This window comes from Cavia porcellus, unplaced genomic scaffold, assembly GCF_034190915.1.
Source record: "Cavia porcellus strain 051 isolate PalLab524CR breed Dunkin Hartley unplaced genomic scaffold, mCavPor4.1 scaffold_12, whole genome shotgun sequence".
NCBI lineage: Eukaryota > Metazoa > Chordata > Mammalia > Rodentia > Caviidae > Cavia > Cavia porcellus.
The window spans coordinates 30,940,653-30,959,054 of NW_026947495.1; the positions used below are offsets into that span (position 1 = coordinate 30,940,653).

The window sequence follows — 18,402 nt, forward strand, 5'->3', positions numbered from 1 at the left end:
TAACTAATTTTAACTCTGTGATAGTTTGTATAACCCAAGTGAATTACGCCAATTCAAGTATGTGAATTATTCTTTAAAATACTCAGCAACAATGACTTACAGGGCCTTAATGCTTTCAGGTCACTTGAGTACAATTTGCTGCATTTTAGCATAATTTGCTTAATAGTACCCATGTGGTCCGAAGTGTTAATATGCCTCCTGGAGTGTTATCTTGCTACAATAGCAACAGCATACTGGGACCATCTGGATCCCTGAATTGATACATAATCCTTTATTATGTAGCCCTCAGTGGCCCCATTGACCTTTATAGACACACAGATCAGTTTCAAGAGCAAAGTGAATTATTCCGCAACAATAGTTAAGTTCTGTGCAAATAGAACTGCCTGAAAGTTTTCTTTCTTTCATTTTTTTTTTCTGCTTTATATTTGGTGCACATATCAGCATATACACTCATACTATCTTATATTATGGCTTCAAATACAACATTTTAAAAACTAGAGCATCAGCCATAGGAGAGCTAAATGGCTGAATTCACAGAAAGGAGCAGAACTCAGTAATATTTCTGATAGATTACACAACTCACAGATCTCTTATGTGACCTTTGGATCATCATTCAAATATTCTGTCCCTTCATTCTTCTGATCATGCAAAATAATTTATCTCAATTTTTTACTATTGCATAATTGCCGGAAAATTTTCCCAGGTTACCTTTAGACATAAACTTAGTAAATTGTCTGACTTCCAGAATTGTCCCTTGATCTTTCAGCTACATTCAGCTATATCCAACTATTTTTACCTGACCCAAGGGTTAACATGCTATCTGTAGAACAAATAGGAGTTTACTGACCTCCTGATCAGTTATCATCTAAGATCAGAGTAGCCATTTACAGACTATCTGCACAAAGAAGTCCAAAGATTTTCATGGAGAAGTGGCGGGGGGGGGGTGAACTTTAGAAAGAAATCCCAGCCTTACCACACTCACACATGTAATGTATTTATACTCTCCCAGAAGTGAAATGATGAATCTGCAATCATCAAGATAGTTTTTAAATGAATAATAGCACCCTGAGTGCCTGAAATGCTCAACAGTAGTGAGAGGGGTTGCTGAACAGCAAGTACAAAGCATTCTACCTACCTGAATCTGACACTACTAAAGGTCTGGACATTAAGGAAGTAGAAGAAAATATGATGCAGTGAACACTATAAAATCAAATCTTAAGTTGCTATACTATTTTCTTTTAATTTTATTGTTACACGATTGCAGTGCATTATTTTTAGAGTCCTCATGGTGACTTGAACATAAGTTTTTTGAATCCTTTCCCTTTACTGCCCACCCCCCATCTCTTGACACTGATCCACCGCATCATGGTTGGTGGGCATGTAAGCTAATACAACAACTGTGGAAATCAGTATAAAACTTCTCAGAAAATAAAAATAGCCACTCTCATCCTAGGTAGGTAGCTTCCAGAGAGAGTGAAAGTCATCATATTACACAGATACATGTTTATAACAGCAAAACTCACAATAGGTAAGTCTTGGAAATAGTCTATATGCTCATCAACAGAAAAATGGTTAAAGCAAATGTGACATTTATGAATAAGATAGAACTACTCTGCCATAAAGAAAGATAAACTTGAAATATTTGTAAGAAAAAATATGCTCTATGTGGCTATAACACTAGGTGAAATAAACTAGACACACAACAAAAATATTTGGTGGGTTCTCTTATAGGAGAAACACAAAATACAAATTAAGAATACTATTTTTACTGACACAAATCCCTCTGTGACAATGCATACCGCATCCTGCTGTGGAGAGTTCATCACTTCCATCAGGACAGTCTCGCTCACCATCACAGAGCCAGTGTCGCGGCACACAGGCGTGGGAGCCCTGGCAGCTGAACATGTCGGCAGCGCAGGTGATGTCACCTTAACCCCACAGGAAAGATGCTGTTAGGTCATTTTGTGTCCACTAGACAATGTCTATCACTCACAGTTAGCATCCAAAGGAAGGGAAATGATAAATGGTGCTTACAAAGGAGTGTTTGTAATTATTTGGAATTATGAAATGTTATCCTTGTCTTATAACGTTTATACATTTTGCCAAAGAACATTCATTCTTAAACCGAAATGTTTGATTTCTTGAAGCTACATGGTAAAAAAAAAAAAAAAAAAAAAAAAGTATTTCTCTTTATAAAATGTAACAATAATAAATCATAGAGTAATGATTCAGGTGAAATAATATTTTGCCAAGAGTAAACCTATAAGGATAGTAACAATAATAATAATAGTTATATAATGTTATTGCTTATTACTGCATATTAACACAAATTTATTCCTTGCACAATTTCATCCAGTAGAATTATTATCATTTTCAGTTTCTTCACACTGATAAAAAAAGAAATTTAATCTTCAAGAACACTAAGCTAGGAGTGCAAACCCTATACCTGAGCACTTTCTTCTAACCACTGTTTCATTATTGTTCCTTCCCACCTTGTACTGTTGGAAAGTATATATTCTTGTACACGTTGATTCTACACATGTAATGAATACAATCCATCTGTTCTTTGTTTTATCAATTCATTGTTCCTTTAGGTGTCTGATGTTATTTTTCAAATAAATAGAACAAAGAAAAAATAAAAAGCTTATTGACTTTCGCCTCCTTAGTAAGCAGACATGGCTGGAGCAAGCAACAGCTGCCCCAGTGAGAGAACCAGCTAGCATCTCCAGAGATCTGCTCCATGTCGGAACTTAGGGTGCTGGGAAACAAAGTAACCAACTCTCTTCCCTGGTAAGCAAGTTGAGCATCTCTTGAGAGGATGACTATATGCAATATAGCAAATAGGGGGGATTTCCTTCTAACATTTCTTTGAAGGCAAATATCGTTGTCACTGTTTTGCTTTGTTCTGATTAATCATATTGCTCTTTCAATGTTCTGTTTTGATAAGTTCTATAATATTCTGTATTTGGTTTGATTTTGCTATACCTGATTAAAAGAACAACTATTGTGAAGATAACAAGATATACAATGGTACCTATTATTGTTATACCGGTAACCTGCTGTGACGTTCTGTACCAATTTCACTGCCCTGTCTCAATTGGCTTTGTTCTTTCTTGTTGTGTTGTATTTTACTACCTTCAAAATAATAAAAAGTTTTTTTTTTTTTTTTTTTTAAAAAAAAGCTTATTGACTTTGACTATAAATTCCAAGAGCTATACAGGGCTTCTCTTTTCTACTCTTGATAAAAGCAGTAAATCAGATAACAAATGACTGTCTGATCATTTCTCATGTCTTCATACATCTTTGTGTGTGTGTGTGTGTGTGTGTGTGTGTGTGTGTGTGTGTGTGTGTGTGCTCGTGCACACATATGTGGATTTGGTGTTTATAAGAAGTATTTGTTGAATGAACTGACCTGACCCTTGATCTTACTTTTTCCAATTTCAGTTTCTTATTGAACAGGTACCTATTATCGATGGTCAAAATATATGTTTGAAATATTAAAAATACTTGCTATTTCCAGAAAGAAAATATGGCTGATTTGATCAATGTAAGATATTTGTTTCCAATCACTTAAAGAAGTGATCCGGTGTGATTTAAGTAAATAATTATTATCATCTTACTTCTCAATCACAGAGTAATTAAAAGTAAAAAATGCTTTTTAATTCACTATTTTCAAAATAGGTGGCCACGAGATATCAAAAGAAAATTTTCTCCAGCATATACATAGATTTTTCTGTTGTATACATTAGTCCAGAACGTAGGATGGCAAATGAATGTTGAAATATCTCCTAGGAAACTCAGATTTATTCATTTGATTAGAATTGATTTTTTTAATACTATGAAGCTGAAATAGGGTCTGTTGTCTGAAATTTTAAAAACCTATAGGATAAATATTGCTTTCACTTACAAAGACATTTACATACTTTTACATTGTTAGGAGATTTTATGATAAAATTTTCTTTGTATATAAATTAGTTGTACATAGTTCAACTAAATTATTCCACTTTCCAAGCTTGCTCTTGAACATAAGGTATTATTTTCATTATTATCCTCACAAGTCATTGCTTTACTATCTGTCAAAGTTCTAATAATATTTTGCTTATTTTTAAAAACTGCATTCTTTCTATTAAGGAAGTTGTGATCAATGCAAATTTTCTAGTATCTTTCCTTATCATAACTGCAATCTGTTCCCAAAGTAGACATAATAGAAAAATTACTGATTTGGCCATAAAGATGTTTATTTCTTCCTGACCTTGATGAGAATTAATGTCTGAAACTCCCTATTTTTAAAAGGAGGGGTAGGCTGAGAAAATTACAAAGATATCTCCTGCTTTAAAGTGGCATAAGGTTCTTTGCAGTTAATTTGCTGGCTCTTTTGATAATATTCAGCAGATTCTGTATTAAGAACATGCCAAACAGTGTAGTCAATTGAGGAGAAAATGAGCCAAAAGCAAAATTTGTGGATTCATTCCATAGTTGTTACTGCCATCTGTACATACATCACCTTTCTCAGGGAAAAGAAACCCAAGGGAGAAGACAGATGAGCTGTGAGATTGCACTGGATCTATCTTGTTCACCTACTCAGAATATAACCAAGGAAGCTATTACTCTATTTAATATTTTGGAAACTGGAATTCTGCTCCTACCCCTGATATCACTAATTAGATGAGAGACTTCAGGTAAATTTATTAAGTTCTGTAAGTTTCTTCAAAATTTAAGAAGGACTAGATTATTGCAAGTCAAAGTTATTATGTGGGTATTAAGAAAGCATGTGTTCATATTCATATCAGAATATTTGGAGTTGGAGATTAAGAAAATACATTTCTATCATGCAGTTGAGAAATTCTGAGATAAATTTTTCATACTCATTTATCTATTTCATTATATGTGATTTTTAACATGTTTATCCTGAACCAATATCAAAAGCAGTATAAAATATCACATGCAAATAAAGTATATGATCTACATGAAATACAAAGGTAAACTATTTAATAGCAGATAAACAAGTACATTACTATTTTATTACTTTTTTTAATTTATAGAAAAACTGTAAAATGAAATTCTATAATAAAATAATATGATAACTGTATATTATTATTTCTTAAAGTAGGTATTCAGAGTACAAGACATGGACATTAAAATTTCTCTAATAAATATTAGCAAAAATTGTCCTTTTCAATAAGCTAAGAGATGTTAATATTATAACTGTCTTGTTTTTGTTTTCAGTTTTCTCTATAGCCTTTTCCCATTTCTCCCACTCTAGACTCTTTTTCCTTTGAACAATTGCTTCCTCATTATTTCTTTAAAAGCAATGTGAAGACACTGACATATAAATGAGAGAAGAGAGAGCAGGAGACAGAGTAAGAGAGACAGAGACAGGAAGAGAGAGAGAGAGATTAGAGGTTACAAGACACATTTACAGGAGAGAAGCAGGAAAAATCAAACAATGAGAATTGTGAACTATAAATGAAAGTTATAAAATTATAAATGAAGTTTGCAGATACACTATTGTCTCAATGTAAAGGAAAACTTCTTAATATTGAATAAAAACTATATTTAAAGACAAGAAAACAATCGGTGTCCTGAAAATAATATAATATATATTTATAAACTCAGTATAATATAATATAATACAATATAAATGCGTTTATAAGATTAATACATTATAAGAAAGTTTTCTGTATGCTTTTAAAAATCCTGAATACTGAATGACAATTACAGGTGCAAAAAAACTATGTCATCACAAAAAATGATAAAATCATCTGTAATCTCAGCACTCTGGGAGACAAAGGCAGAAGGTCTGTAAACTTAAGTCCAGCTACAGCCAAGTGGAAAGGCCCTGAGCTCAATCTCATTACCCCAAATATACTAATATATAAATAAGAAAAAGGAAATCAAACAACTACGTAGTACTTTGTATTACTTATGTTAACAATAAGATTAGCATATTAGCAGGCGAAGTTTTGTGTATGTTTTAAAAGGACTAAGCCTACTAACGGAGAACATAAAACAAGCAGCTCACCACAAATGCTGTCACTTTCATCTAGTCCATCTCCACAATCATCTTCCCCATCACAAACCCAGTGCTTAGAAATACATTTCTGAGCAGAACAAGCAAATTGACTCCAAGAGCAAGAAGAATCTAAGACACAAAAAGAATGTTTGTTGTTAGTTGGAAAAGGCAGGGAGATATGTTCCCATGCTCTATTTCACTGTAGAGTGTCTATGCATAAAAATAATGTAAAGCAGAGGGATATTCTGAATTTTTTTTATCAAGAAATTGTAAATGCTTGCGAGTGTGTGTGTGTATGCTTCCTCTGAGCAGTATACAATGTAATCATGTGTCAAAATATCACATGGTGCTTCATAAATAATGTGTAATTATAATGTGTCACTTGTAAAACAGAAAAGAGACAATGGTTCAGATCTTTTTAAAACAGTTGACACTGAGAATGTTCTTTATCAGCTTTGCTAAAATCAACCACAATATTTAAAGCCAAATTCCTCTTATGTGTAACAGCATCGTAAAAAGTTTAACAACAGTTTGTGTATCCAGCCCTGCCTGAGTTCCTTAACATAACTCTCACAGGACTTGCTTGAAACTAGTATGTATGCTAGATTCTCTCCCCAAATAAGAAAAAAAAAAATTATATCTTTCTCAAGGTAAGAGCATAATGGAATGGGCAGCTGAAGTTTGTTTTTAAAGGTCAGGTGACTAAGGGAGTTTTAGGTTGATAAGCTCACAACTTCATCTCTATATATACTTGACATACCAAATCTTTAGTTTTATTTCCCTAGAAAGAGTTGAATTTGTTATTCCTGATGAAAAATATTGCCAGATACAAAATGCTGCTATTTTCTTTCCAGATTATGTGTTTTTAATGATTGTTCTATTTACTTTTCACATCAATTTTTATATGCTATAGTTCACCCACCCAAGCCTTCCCTTTACACTCAGCATATTTATCATCAAGAATATCTACAAAACTCCCCCCAAATTCAACTTTCAAAACATAAATTATTGTAAATATGAAAATTTCTATTTTAATCCTGAAAGCTATTTATAAAACTTTGCATTTCCTATGTCAAATGTTTAATTAGATCACTTATAGAGAAAGAAATATAGAAAACCAAAGGCTTGGAAAAAAATGAAAGAAGATATAATCACATATTCATTGTAATTATGAATCCATATTAACTACATTTGAAGATTTTGTTAGTCTTTTTCAGAACTGACTCAAATATAAAGATATATAGGATATGAGTCAACCAAAATGTACTTTTTCATTTCTTTATGACATTTACTTTCAGGAGAGTTTGACATTTGATAGAAGATTCATAGGTTAATCTTTTCCTTTCTGTGTATTCAATATAGTGAATGTTATTTATGTTAAAAGAAAATAATGAATATACCGTTTGCATTTATTTATGAAATTTCTTTTCTTGAAAAAGATCCATGAATTTGACAAAATAAAGTTGAAAACCTTTCTTAATTTGACACCTTAAGATAAAATGAACACATGAAAACTAGGAGGTAGAATGCAAGGAATACAAACTTGAAGAATTAGAAGTTTAAGAGTATTATTTACAGCTATATACCTAATACAAAATTCTAAATAATGATGCAATTGCTTATTACAGATTGGAGAAGTATAATGAGTAACATACCTAGTCTGCCAAAACAAAAATGTATAAGTACTTCGGCCGTTTGCCATACTGATAAATGTCTGGAAGATAATGATCACTACACCAAGCATTTCTTACAATTGTAGAGGCAAAAGTTACCTTCATTAGTCTCATGGTGCCTCAATAAATTTAGCATTGAAATATTTATACAATTTTTTTTGTTTTCCTGATATGTAAGTTTTGGTGGACTTTATATTAAATACTTAGTTTTCATAACAGAAAGTAAATATATTAGATAGTATGTACAGTTAATGAATCAGGAAATGAAGATACAAGTACATAATTCCTGGCCATGGTGCACACTCCTATAATCCCAGATTCAAGAGGCTGAGATAGGATTGTTTCAAGTTCCAGACCAGTCTGGGCTACAAACTGAGTCCAATGCCAGCCTGAACTGCATAAGGAGAGCCCGTCTCAAAAAAAAAAAAAAATCTGGTGGAATCCACTCAGTAAAGACAAAAAGGAGACTGTTTTATTCATTTAATCTCTACTTCTTATTGTAACTTTTACAATTTTATATTATTTACTGAAATTTACATCAAAATCAGTTAACACTATTTTTATACCTTGTATAAGAGAACACCAGCACAGAAGTAATAACATGGATGGTTCACAGAGCTGACCCTAGATAGAGTGTCTTACCGCAGTGTAGCTCATCAAGTCCATCCTCACAATCTTTCTGACCGTCACATATCCATGTATTCAAAATGCATCTTCCACTAGGACAACCAAAATAATTTTCTTCACATTTGTGTTTGTTTTGAACTGTGATAAAATATAAATGTAATGTCAAATATTTTAACATCTACACTAGATGTAGGTAAAATATTAATACTCTGTGAATTAGAAAAGGCAAGTAGGAAGCTATCAACTAAAACATAACTGAGACGTTCCACTTAGGAATGTCAAGGGCATGAAAACCAAGGCAAGATGTTGAAACTATCACAAACCAAAAGGGAATGGGGAGACAGACCAAAGACCAAAGACCAAATCTAATTCAGTATCTGGGTCCTGCACCAGAAAGAAGTTACTGATTAAAATAAATGGCTAAATCAAAACTGTAGATAGAGTCAGTGGTGATGAGTCTATGGCACTCATGTTATTTTTCCTTTAAGACAAAATATGTTAATGTATGAGCTGTTTCATTAAACTAAAACATCAGAACTCAGCATTTAGTGTAGGCATGTTTCAGTAACAAGTTTGTGTTATAGTGTGGGAACTGATATTTGCCATTGGTGGATGATATGGCTCAGCAGGAATAAGTGCCTTCCTGTGAAGTGCAAGGTCTTGAGTTAGATTCCCAGTATCAAAAATAAATAAATAAAATAAAACAAAGAGTTCACCATCACCAAACTTGATATGAAAACAAAATATAACAAAATATCTAAATTGGATTTAATTGAGTCTAACACTCATATTTGTTGGAGAAATATTCTTAATTTCATATTCATAATAAGAACTAATAAAAATAAGCATAGATGATATTTCTTATGTGTGGAAAAATGTGGATTTTGTATTTCTGGTGTCCTCTGTCTTGAATGTTATAATGCTAATTAAATAAATATTCTCTACTATAAGGAAGAAAAATGTTACAATGGAATGTCTGTAAATCAATACTATAGTATATGTTCAGCATATGTGAGAACGTCAGCGTCAAATAAATAAGTAAATAGAAAATTATACCACACAAATAAGATATCAATAAAAATGTGTATGTAAAATTGCTTTGTAAATTACAATGTTTAAAATTATTGAATTACTATCATTATAACCAATAAGAATGAATATTAAATACTGGTTATTTTCTCTTCACTGCATATCACCTTTCTCCTAGCTCAGGAATGACATGCCTCTATACTGACTCATAGTCAATTAGGAAGACAGTGTACATACATCAATCATATTATGATGGTCCATTACTGATAATTTACCATAAAATTTACTCTTATTGCATAATAGAATAAAAACTCAATTTTGAAAGAATTGATCATGAAATTAAAAAATCTTGAGTATACATTACATCTAAGACTTTTTAGGATGTTGTCTAGATAAGATGCATAGTAAGAGTACACTTGAACAACCTAATGCTAACTTTCTTTTGTCCACCTGTGTCTCATAAACCGTCTTGAACATCCCTCTCTTAGCCAATACAAAAGTCAGGCTTCTCTATTGGTTTTGAAGATTAGCTGTTAAAATAATGTGTTAGTTCTAAAAAGAAATGAAGATATGAAAAAGAAGGTATCAATATAATGAATCTCTGTTATATCTTGCCTTCAAGATTATTGCAAAAATTAACAATAGCCATAAAGTGGTAAGTAACATGGTGTTGCAAAACATTTTGTGAATAATCCAGATACTCAGTTTCTACAAAGCTATATATGAAATTCTGTATTTAAATTTTTTGTTAATTAAAAACACACACAAAAAAATGAAAGAACTTCAGTGAGCCATAATCAAATACTCCCAGAGAAGTTTCTCCACTTTCTTCAAGGATGTAGCTAACCTTTTCAAAACCAAATATATGAGATAAAATTGATATCATAGAATGTTATATATTGTTGAGTAGAAAAATAAAATCAACTATTAATCAATTAACTGATAATCCAAGAACTATTATGAATAATTTTTCATAATATATTGTATGTGTGTATAAACTTGTGTAGAATATCCACAATTTTATTAATTAAAATATTTCAATACATTTTTAAATGTCAAAAAAGTAAGGAAAAGTGAGTGTTAGCATGCCTTTAAATCTTCAAGGTGAGACTGTTTTTCTTTCCAGAATTACCTGGGCACTTTAATTCATCTGAATAATCTCCACAGTCATTAGAACCATCGCATATCCAGGTTGGCAAAACACACAGAGAGGTAGAATTACATTTTATGAATCCTTCAGTTTTCACTCCAAGTTTATAGAAATGTGTGCAATCTGTGTTATCTAAAAGGATGTAAGCAAAAGAAAATTGAAAGCATCTCATTTGCAGAAACTAAGTGGTCAGAGAAGCAAGAAAAGTTAAATTCATTTGAAGAAGTAAATATGCAATTATCCTATACAACAGGGGTTAATTACATGTCAATTCAGTATAAGGTGCACTGAAAACTTGGACAATGTTCAGTGCAATGTCAAAGGTGTCCAGGCATGAACAAACCAAAGGGAAAGAAATATCTTACTGCAGTTCTTTTCATCCGAAGCATCTGCACAATCGATGTTCTGGTTGCATCGTGCTGATCTTGGAATGCAAGTTCCATCTGCACAGTGGAACTCAACAGTGGCACAGGTTGAAACTAGCAAAAAAGTATATGGATAGATGAGACAGAGAATAGTTCCTTGATTTTATAATTTGAGCATTATAATTAATTCATATTATTTTATCCAGTATTATTTTTAACTGGCTCCTGTTTCATGCTGGTTAAATGCCTCTTCTATGATATTCCTGTCATAAAAATTTCCCTGCATTTTAATATTGACAAGCTGAATTGGGACTGAATTACATATTGTTTATGGTTCTGGAGGCTAACTAAATTGTGGGTTCCTTGACAGCAAGGAACATTTGATCACCATGGTAACACAAGCCCAGCAATGAGACAATAATAACAAATCAATGAACATTATTGATTATTCTCTCTCCTTCCATCATCTTTAGGGAACGACTAAGACAATATACAAATGATTGATTTAATGCCAATAAAAAGCCCCAGTCTGGTTGCCAAGAAATAATGGAGTATTTATTTCTATGACACAAATAAAACACAGATAAAGACAGAGTGGATACAGATATTGGGATTACCATTCAGCATTTGCTTTGCTAGGCATAGCAAACACATGAACATTTCTGAATCATCTATGCTATGTTATTATTTTTTTTTTTTTGTACCAGGGATTGAACTCACGACCTTGACCTTATGCTTGCCAAGCAGGTGCTTACGCCACTGAGCTAAATCCCTGGCCATGTCAGTATTCTTTAAATGCCATAACACTAACTTCTGTTATAGGAAATACAGTATGAATGACCCATACCAACAATACATAAAAATGTAAAATTTTTATATATGTTGCCATAAAGTGTGGCTCTCCAATTTCCTGTTTAAATGAAAATTAGTTTTGAATTGCATCATTATATATGCTTTGTACAAAATTCCTTTTTAAAAAATCATGTACAGTTTGTATTTCTAGATTGCCTGTCTTTCCATCACCATACAATGATTTTCAAAAATATGCTGTGAATAGTTGAGAGGTATGTCATGCATGTTAGATTAATTTAGGTAAATTTTATATAATTTCAAATTTCCACAGGTTGATTACACTGAATTACAACCTAAAGGCTGATTATGCCACTTTCAGTCGTGTTAGTATTTTAATGAAATTATTTAACCATAAATAGAAGTTATATAAATTGTAAATATATAAAATGATATTTTAAAATATGCAAATTTTACTCAAGGGTGTGTATGTCATTTGTATTTCATGATGCACTACTTTTATATTTAATTGTATCTTAAAATTGCATATTTATTTGCCTTTAAATAATGAGTAGAATAAGTGTTTTATTTACAATTAGCAATTATAATTGCTTCACTATTTTCTTTATCTAAAATAAATTTTAGTGTGTAAAATACATAATGCCATGAAGTGTGGAGTTAAATGCATTGCACCAAAACAGAACAAGATAGCTTTTTTCTTTTATATGAAAAAATGCCTTTTCTATTCATTTCTATAGCGTCTTAAATTCAGTTTATTACCCAAAGGAAATAGTAAATCAATATATAACATAGAAGATAATCATGTCATGCATTTTTTATTTTGTTTTTTACTTCATTGCTAGTAATTCCTTTATGTATTTGATGCTTTCTTTCAATGGCTTTGTTCAGAAAACAGGATGCATTTCTGTACAAAGTAGCATGTTACTTATAATATTTCCAGGAAAAGCTCTAAAGTTCTACATCTTATTACCCTTGTATTACTTTTTTATATTATACTGAAGCTAAAGGTTAAGGCCCCCAGAAAAAAAAAAAAAAACACTGCTTGGAGACAATTGCATCATCTCTGTATTTCCCTCCAAACTTGCAGAGAGAATCCACAGCATTGTGTCAGGGAATTCATCTCAGCTAGTAATGGCAGATGAGAAGCCAGAGAGACAAACTAGGAAACCATGCACATTGGGGTCTACCAAAGCACCTGCTTATGAAAGCTGGAGACTGTATTTTTTTTTTAACAGCTATTGGGTTTCAAAATGATGCTGAAGCTCTGAGGTGGAAGTAAGAATAAAGAATGATTTAAGAGAAGACTGGAAAAGTGGGACAAGCAGAACAAGTCTTGGACTGAATTCTGGAAAGAAGAAAGACACAAGAAGAGGAACTCTGGATAGTATTTAAAAGAATCAGAAAAGGGATGAGGTAGAAGGTCAGGGTAGGAGACAGCAATAGCAAATCTAAGTGATCTATTTTTCTCTTCCATTTTGCCAACTCATAATTGGACTAATGAACCCTGTGAAAAGAGTTCTGTTCTATCACAGAGTGCAAGATGTGCAAATAGAAACATACTGGCCCTTTACACATGGTCTTGCATCCACAGGTTCCATGATTCAATGCAGAGTCAGGATCATTAGAAGTTTAGAAGGTGAGGAATGGCAAAGGAATTGGACATACAGTGTGACTGTGAAATTTTGAAAGCATTAGAGGCAAAATGGTGGTGGAGATTCATATCCCTTACATTACTACACAAGGATGGGAAAAATTCAGAGATAGACAAATTTTTTTAAATAACTCAACAAATTCTTCTGCCACAACCTGTTCTTTTCTTTTGTCTGAACTACAGTTCTAACTCATTTTATTTTGGTAAGTCAGCTACTGATATTTGTTTCACCCTAAGGGTAATTTTTGAGAGAGAAAGATACTGGAATCTCTAAATTGCCCAGTGAATATGAAAGTTTTCTGACAGTTGTCCTCAGGCTAAAAGTCTCAAAACAGAGATAAGAGAAAATAATTGATCCAAATAAATATAAGCCAAGTGAGAAATGCACAACTTTTCTCTCCAGATTGTGCAAAAGAAAAAGGTATCCTATAAAATGTGTATAAAAACATACTGAGTCTATTCCAAGAATAGCAATGAGACACTACAAAGGAAAAGATCTGACAGGGATTGTGGATCAAAGTCGTGGCAGAAGGGAAATTGCCACACACTCTCCTTCACATATTTGCTTAATTTTTCTACTTCTTCCATCTTCTTTTCACCCTGTCTGTTAACATTTTTAATGAGATATGAAACGTGTGAACTCAACTGGTCTTTCTGTGAATCTTCAGATATTTCCTGTAAATAACCTGAGACCCTTTTATCTTCCAAATCCCCTTCCCTGTGGAAGGAGGAAAGAAACATGAAAAAAAAAAAAAAAAAAAAAAAAGGATATTTGCTCTTATATCTCTATTCTGTTTATTTACTTATTATTTAATTTACTGCTTATTTTTGGAATATGTAAACTCAAAAGTAGTCATAATTTTTTCCTGCACTATGTTTATCCTTTTCTTGTAGCTTGCTGTTGGTGGGACCATTCAAGGTTTTCCTACGAAGTCAGGGAAATTAAAAAAACAAAAACAAGAACAAACAAACAAAAAAACACCAATTTATTTTTCTAGAAGCTTCAGAACTCCAGTCTACCTGAAAGTATTCTGTGGCCCCAAACTTCCCCAGGAAAGTAATTTATCCTCATCTTAACAGCAAAGGAGGTCCATCACACACTTTCCCTGAATCTACTTAACCCGTGACACACCAAAAGAAGAATACAAAATATCACACTCTTTGAACAACTCTTCTTATCCTTCTCAGATAGTTTGATTCTAAAGCTTTCAAAAATGGAAGAAAACAATTAAACACACAGTAAATAAAAGATTGATAAAGATTTAAGTTTTTTTCATTTAAGAGAAAAGAAAGGTAAAAAATAATTCCTTATAACCTACATTTTTGCTTTGTAAGTAGACTCTCTGCCCCAGTGGAAGTAAAAGAAATGATAATTGCCATAGAAGTATAAATTAATGTAACTTTTCAAATATAAAGTTCTATCATAGCCTCACACTTTATCCTATCAAATCTTCCTGTATAGTCATATCATAACCTCTGATCATATTACATTTTGTATTTTTTCTTTTGGTTCAGAAAAACAGATGATTTGTATGCCTTCATATATATGCAATGAAGTGTTGCATTAACTTTAGAAAGTGAGAAGAAGTAAGATGAAAGACACTACGAGGGAATCTTCTTATTATCCTTAAGCTCTTACACAAGCCCTTTCCTTCATTGTCATTATTTGCTATGAGGGAGAGTTTGGGGGATACAGATGGAGTTATTTCTCTTTACAGCCTACTTTAAAAAAATCAGAAGGGTCTTCCTCCTTTGGCCTGCAGACTGTCATTTAAGGACACTATATGAGCCAATTTAAGATCAAAGAAAAATCAAACCCAGACTACACAAGTGAAAAGAGCAGATTTTCCATCAAAAAGCTGCCCATTTGTTTAACTGTAGAAGTTGATTAAGTTAAATGAACATACTACTAGTAAGTAATAAAATCTTTGTGTTCAGGATTTAATTTCAAAAGTTCTTTTTTATGAAAGAAGGAACTAAAGTCTTACACTTTATTAATTTTAAAATAGTCAACTCTACACTTTTATACTATTGTTATACAGCAGAAAGGATAGGACAAAAACTTAATCTGCAAATCCACTCTTTACAGGCCTACAAATATGAGTAGGATAGTCATAACCCAAAAGGTAGTGTTTGAACTGTAAAAAAAGAGAAATGACATATGAAAGTTTTTTCTTGCTAGTTAGCAACTTGCGCTGATATCATTAGACAAAAGTAAAACTCTGGTTACAGTTTCAATTTCCCACCTAAGAATTTACCAATTTCCTAAAACAATTTACCAAGTATGATATTTCATATATTAAAACATACAAATTTATTTACCACTTTGAAAAAATTTTCATTTCTCAAGAAAACCCATCATAATATTAATTTTAAATTATTTCATTTTGAAAACTTTGGTTTAAAATCTATCTATAGTTCAGTTCCTTCATATTCTACCTTTGTATTTTTACCATTTTATTTAATGTTTTTAGTGTATACCTTGCCATTTGCAAATAATAAATAGAAAATACTCATTCCTCCGTGTTCTAGTGTATTTTTCTCTATTCTTCCAAATGCTTATTCATTTCTTTCTCCCTATTCTCAGTAACTTACAATTTTAATCATTTATAAGTATAGTAAATAATAGGTAATTTAATTTGCAAACGTAAGTAGCACTTCCTAAACTTTCAAATTTTGATACTCATAGAGTGCCACAAATCATGCCATACAAAATGCCACAGAATAACCTCCACATTTATATGTACTTACAAAATAAGCCCTTTGTATTCATTGTGCTCTCTTTTTTACTTCTGCATAGCATTCTCATCATAACTGGCCACTCATCTTTTCTGACAACTTAGTATATTCATTGTCTTTATTCCTTTACCATCCATTTGGAACTTACATCGGATACATATAGTTAATAACTACTTTCTTATCCTTTCTGTAACACTTTAAAATGATGAATGATTCTCCTTTCATTGAAAATAACTCATTATGAACATCCTTCTATAAATCCTGTCATTATTATTTAGGAAATATTTCCAGATAATTCTGTTATTCTCTCTCTGAAAACACATATTACTCTGTATACTGTGAAATTTTTCTCCTTAATGAATCCACAATCAATATTTCTCGTCTAAATGTAAGCTCCAGCTCTATCTTTGCCTTTGAAATAGCTTCATTTGAATGTCTACAGTTATCCAGTCGCAGAATGCAAACTTTCCTCGTTACTTCTCCTAACTTCAACACAGATAAAAGACCCACAGATATAAACTAATGCAATAAAACAATAATTTTGTTGCATGTCAAAAATGTCTTAAAATTTCTGGTGTCACTTTTCATGTTATTTACTTACTTTGCTTTTGCTGTATTTGTTATCTAAGATTTTTCATGTTAGCTTTTAAAAACTGTTAAAGCTGTCTTCTTCCCCTTGATTGTTACCTTTCACTGCATGTGAAAACCTCAGGTTTTATCTCTCTGATCTCATTATCATAGTTTTCCTTTACAAATATATTTCTTTTCTTTTTTAAAATAGTGTGAACTTGCCTTGCCCTGCTTTAAACCTCCAGTAATTTTCTGTGAATATAAGATTAAGTCAGAATAGCACAAGGCACCTTAACATCCTCCTCCCTTCTGGTAAATGGGTTATTGTTTTTTCCTATTTTTCTTTTAACCAGTCCTCTGTATAATCTGACTTTCTTGTGGCTTTCAATTTTGTTTAATCTATTGGAACTGACTTCTGTTTTTACTGTTCTACCTTACCTATTCATGAACACTCATATTAAATTTAATAGCATATGGAATTGTGAGGATACTTTCAAGTCACACACACACACAGTGTTTTTACATGTGTGCCATCATTGAACCTTATGTATCTCTTCATCTTTTTGCATTACAATCTTTCACTTAAGGTTTGAACTGCTTCAGGGTAAGACAGATATATTTTATTAATATTGCATTGCAGTTCTTAAAGCATGGCGTTCAAAGTAGTATGTTCGATGACTAGAAATACTTTTGAAAGGAGATTGCTTTGAAAATATTTTAAACCTACATTTTAGAAATCCATAAATGTCAGACCAAAAAAATTTCATTTAATATGCCAATATTGATATTCCATTCATTTTTTACCAGAATTTTAAAAAGGTTTGATTTTTAAAAAATGCAAATGTTTTCATAGCATTTACTATTATGTTAAGTACTATTTGAGAATATTCACTATTTGGGTTTAATATCAATATTCTTACTTATTTTTCCTATCTCATAGTTTGAAAAATGGAGGCATAGATTGGTTAGTATCTTATACAAAGGTAGACAATAAGTGTTGAAGTACGAATTGTAACCCAGTTAGTCTGGATTGAGTATCTGCCCCAGGATACTCTGTGAGAAATATTAAAAAGTACCTTATTTACACCATAGGAATAAAATGGGAAAACTATAGACTGAGAAACCCATTAAAGACTATTAAAAGCTTAAAGCACATACACATGAAAAAATAGCTCAGTTAGGAGGTTTGTTGATGATTAGATACGTGGGTAGAAAAGCATCCAAGAAGTAAGTCTGAAGCACAGTGCCAAAGCTGCTTGGCATTAGAAACAAGAGATCATGCAGTTAGTAGCACATTAAAGAACAAGGAGAGGGCTGGGAACTTGGCTCAGCGGCACAGTGCCTGCCTGGCAGGCACTAGGTCACGAGTTCAACCCCTGGTACAAAAGAAAAATAATAAGGGGAAATAGTTTTGGAGGAGTAAATTCAATATTGTACATTTTTAGTAGAAAAATCCAGAAAGGAGTGATGCAAAATAGGAATAATGGGAAATGTAAATTTAAAAGTGAACAAAACTGTAAAAATGAAAACAGGTATAATTTTTAAATTGAATTATTTTTAAATGATAGTTCATTATTTATATAAATTGTATGAAGTTTAGATCAAGTTAAACATCACTACTTTCTCAGTAAAACTTTCAAAAATATTTAGCCTTTTGAAATACGGTCAATATTACATTATTGTTATCTGTAGTCGTTTTACTATCCAGAAAGTTTTGCTCTCCTACACTGTAATTTAATAGTCATTGATCAGTGTAGGCTTCCTCACCCTATGCT

At 32.0% G+C, this 18,402-nt stretch overlaps 1 protein-coding gene across 7 annotated transcripts in view; it reads right to left on the reverse strand.

Moving 5' to 3' along the window:
- Lrp1b (LDL receptor related protein 1B) overlaps positions 1-18,402 on the reverse strand; it is a 1,703,137-nt gene that overhangs the window by 238,589 nt on the left and 1,446,146 nt on the right. For all 7 annotated transcript variants that reach the window (XR_010050782.1, XM_063259026.1, XM_063259028.1 and 4 more), the window contains 5 exons: positions 10,858-10,971; positions 10,475-10,624; positions 8,329-8,451; positions 6,023-6,142; positions 1,800-1,928 (listed from right to left, as the gene is read on the reverse strand). Coding sequence is in view for 6 of the 7 variants with exons in the window: in XM_063259026.1 (XP_063115096.1) it covers positions 1,800-1,928; positions 6,023-6,142; positions 8,329-8,451; positions 10,475-10,624; positions 10,858-10,971 (636 nt within the window). In the remaining variant the exon portion in view is untranslated. The remainder of the gene's footprint in view (positions 1-1,799; positions 1,929-6,022; positions 6,143-8,328; positions 8,452-10,474; positions 10,625-10,857; positions 10,972-18,402) is intronic.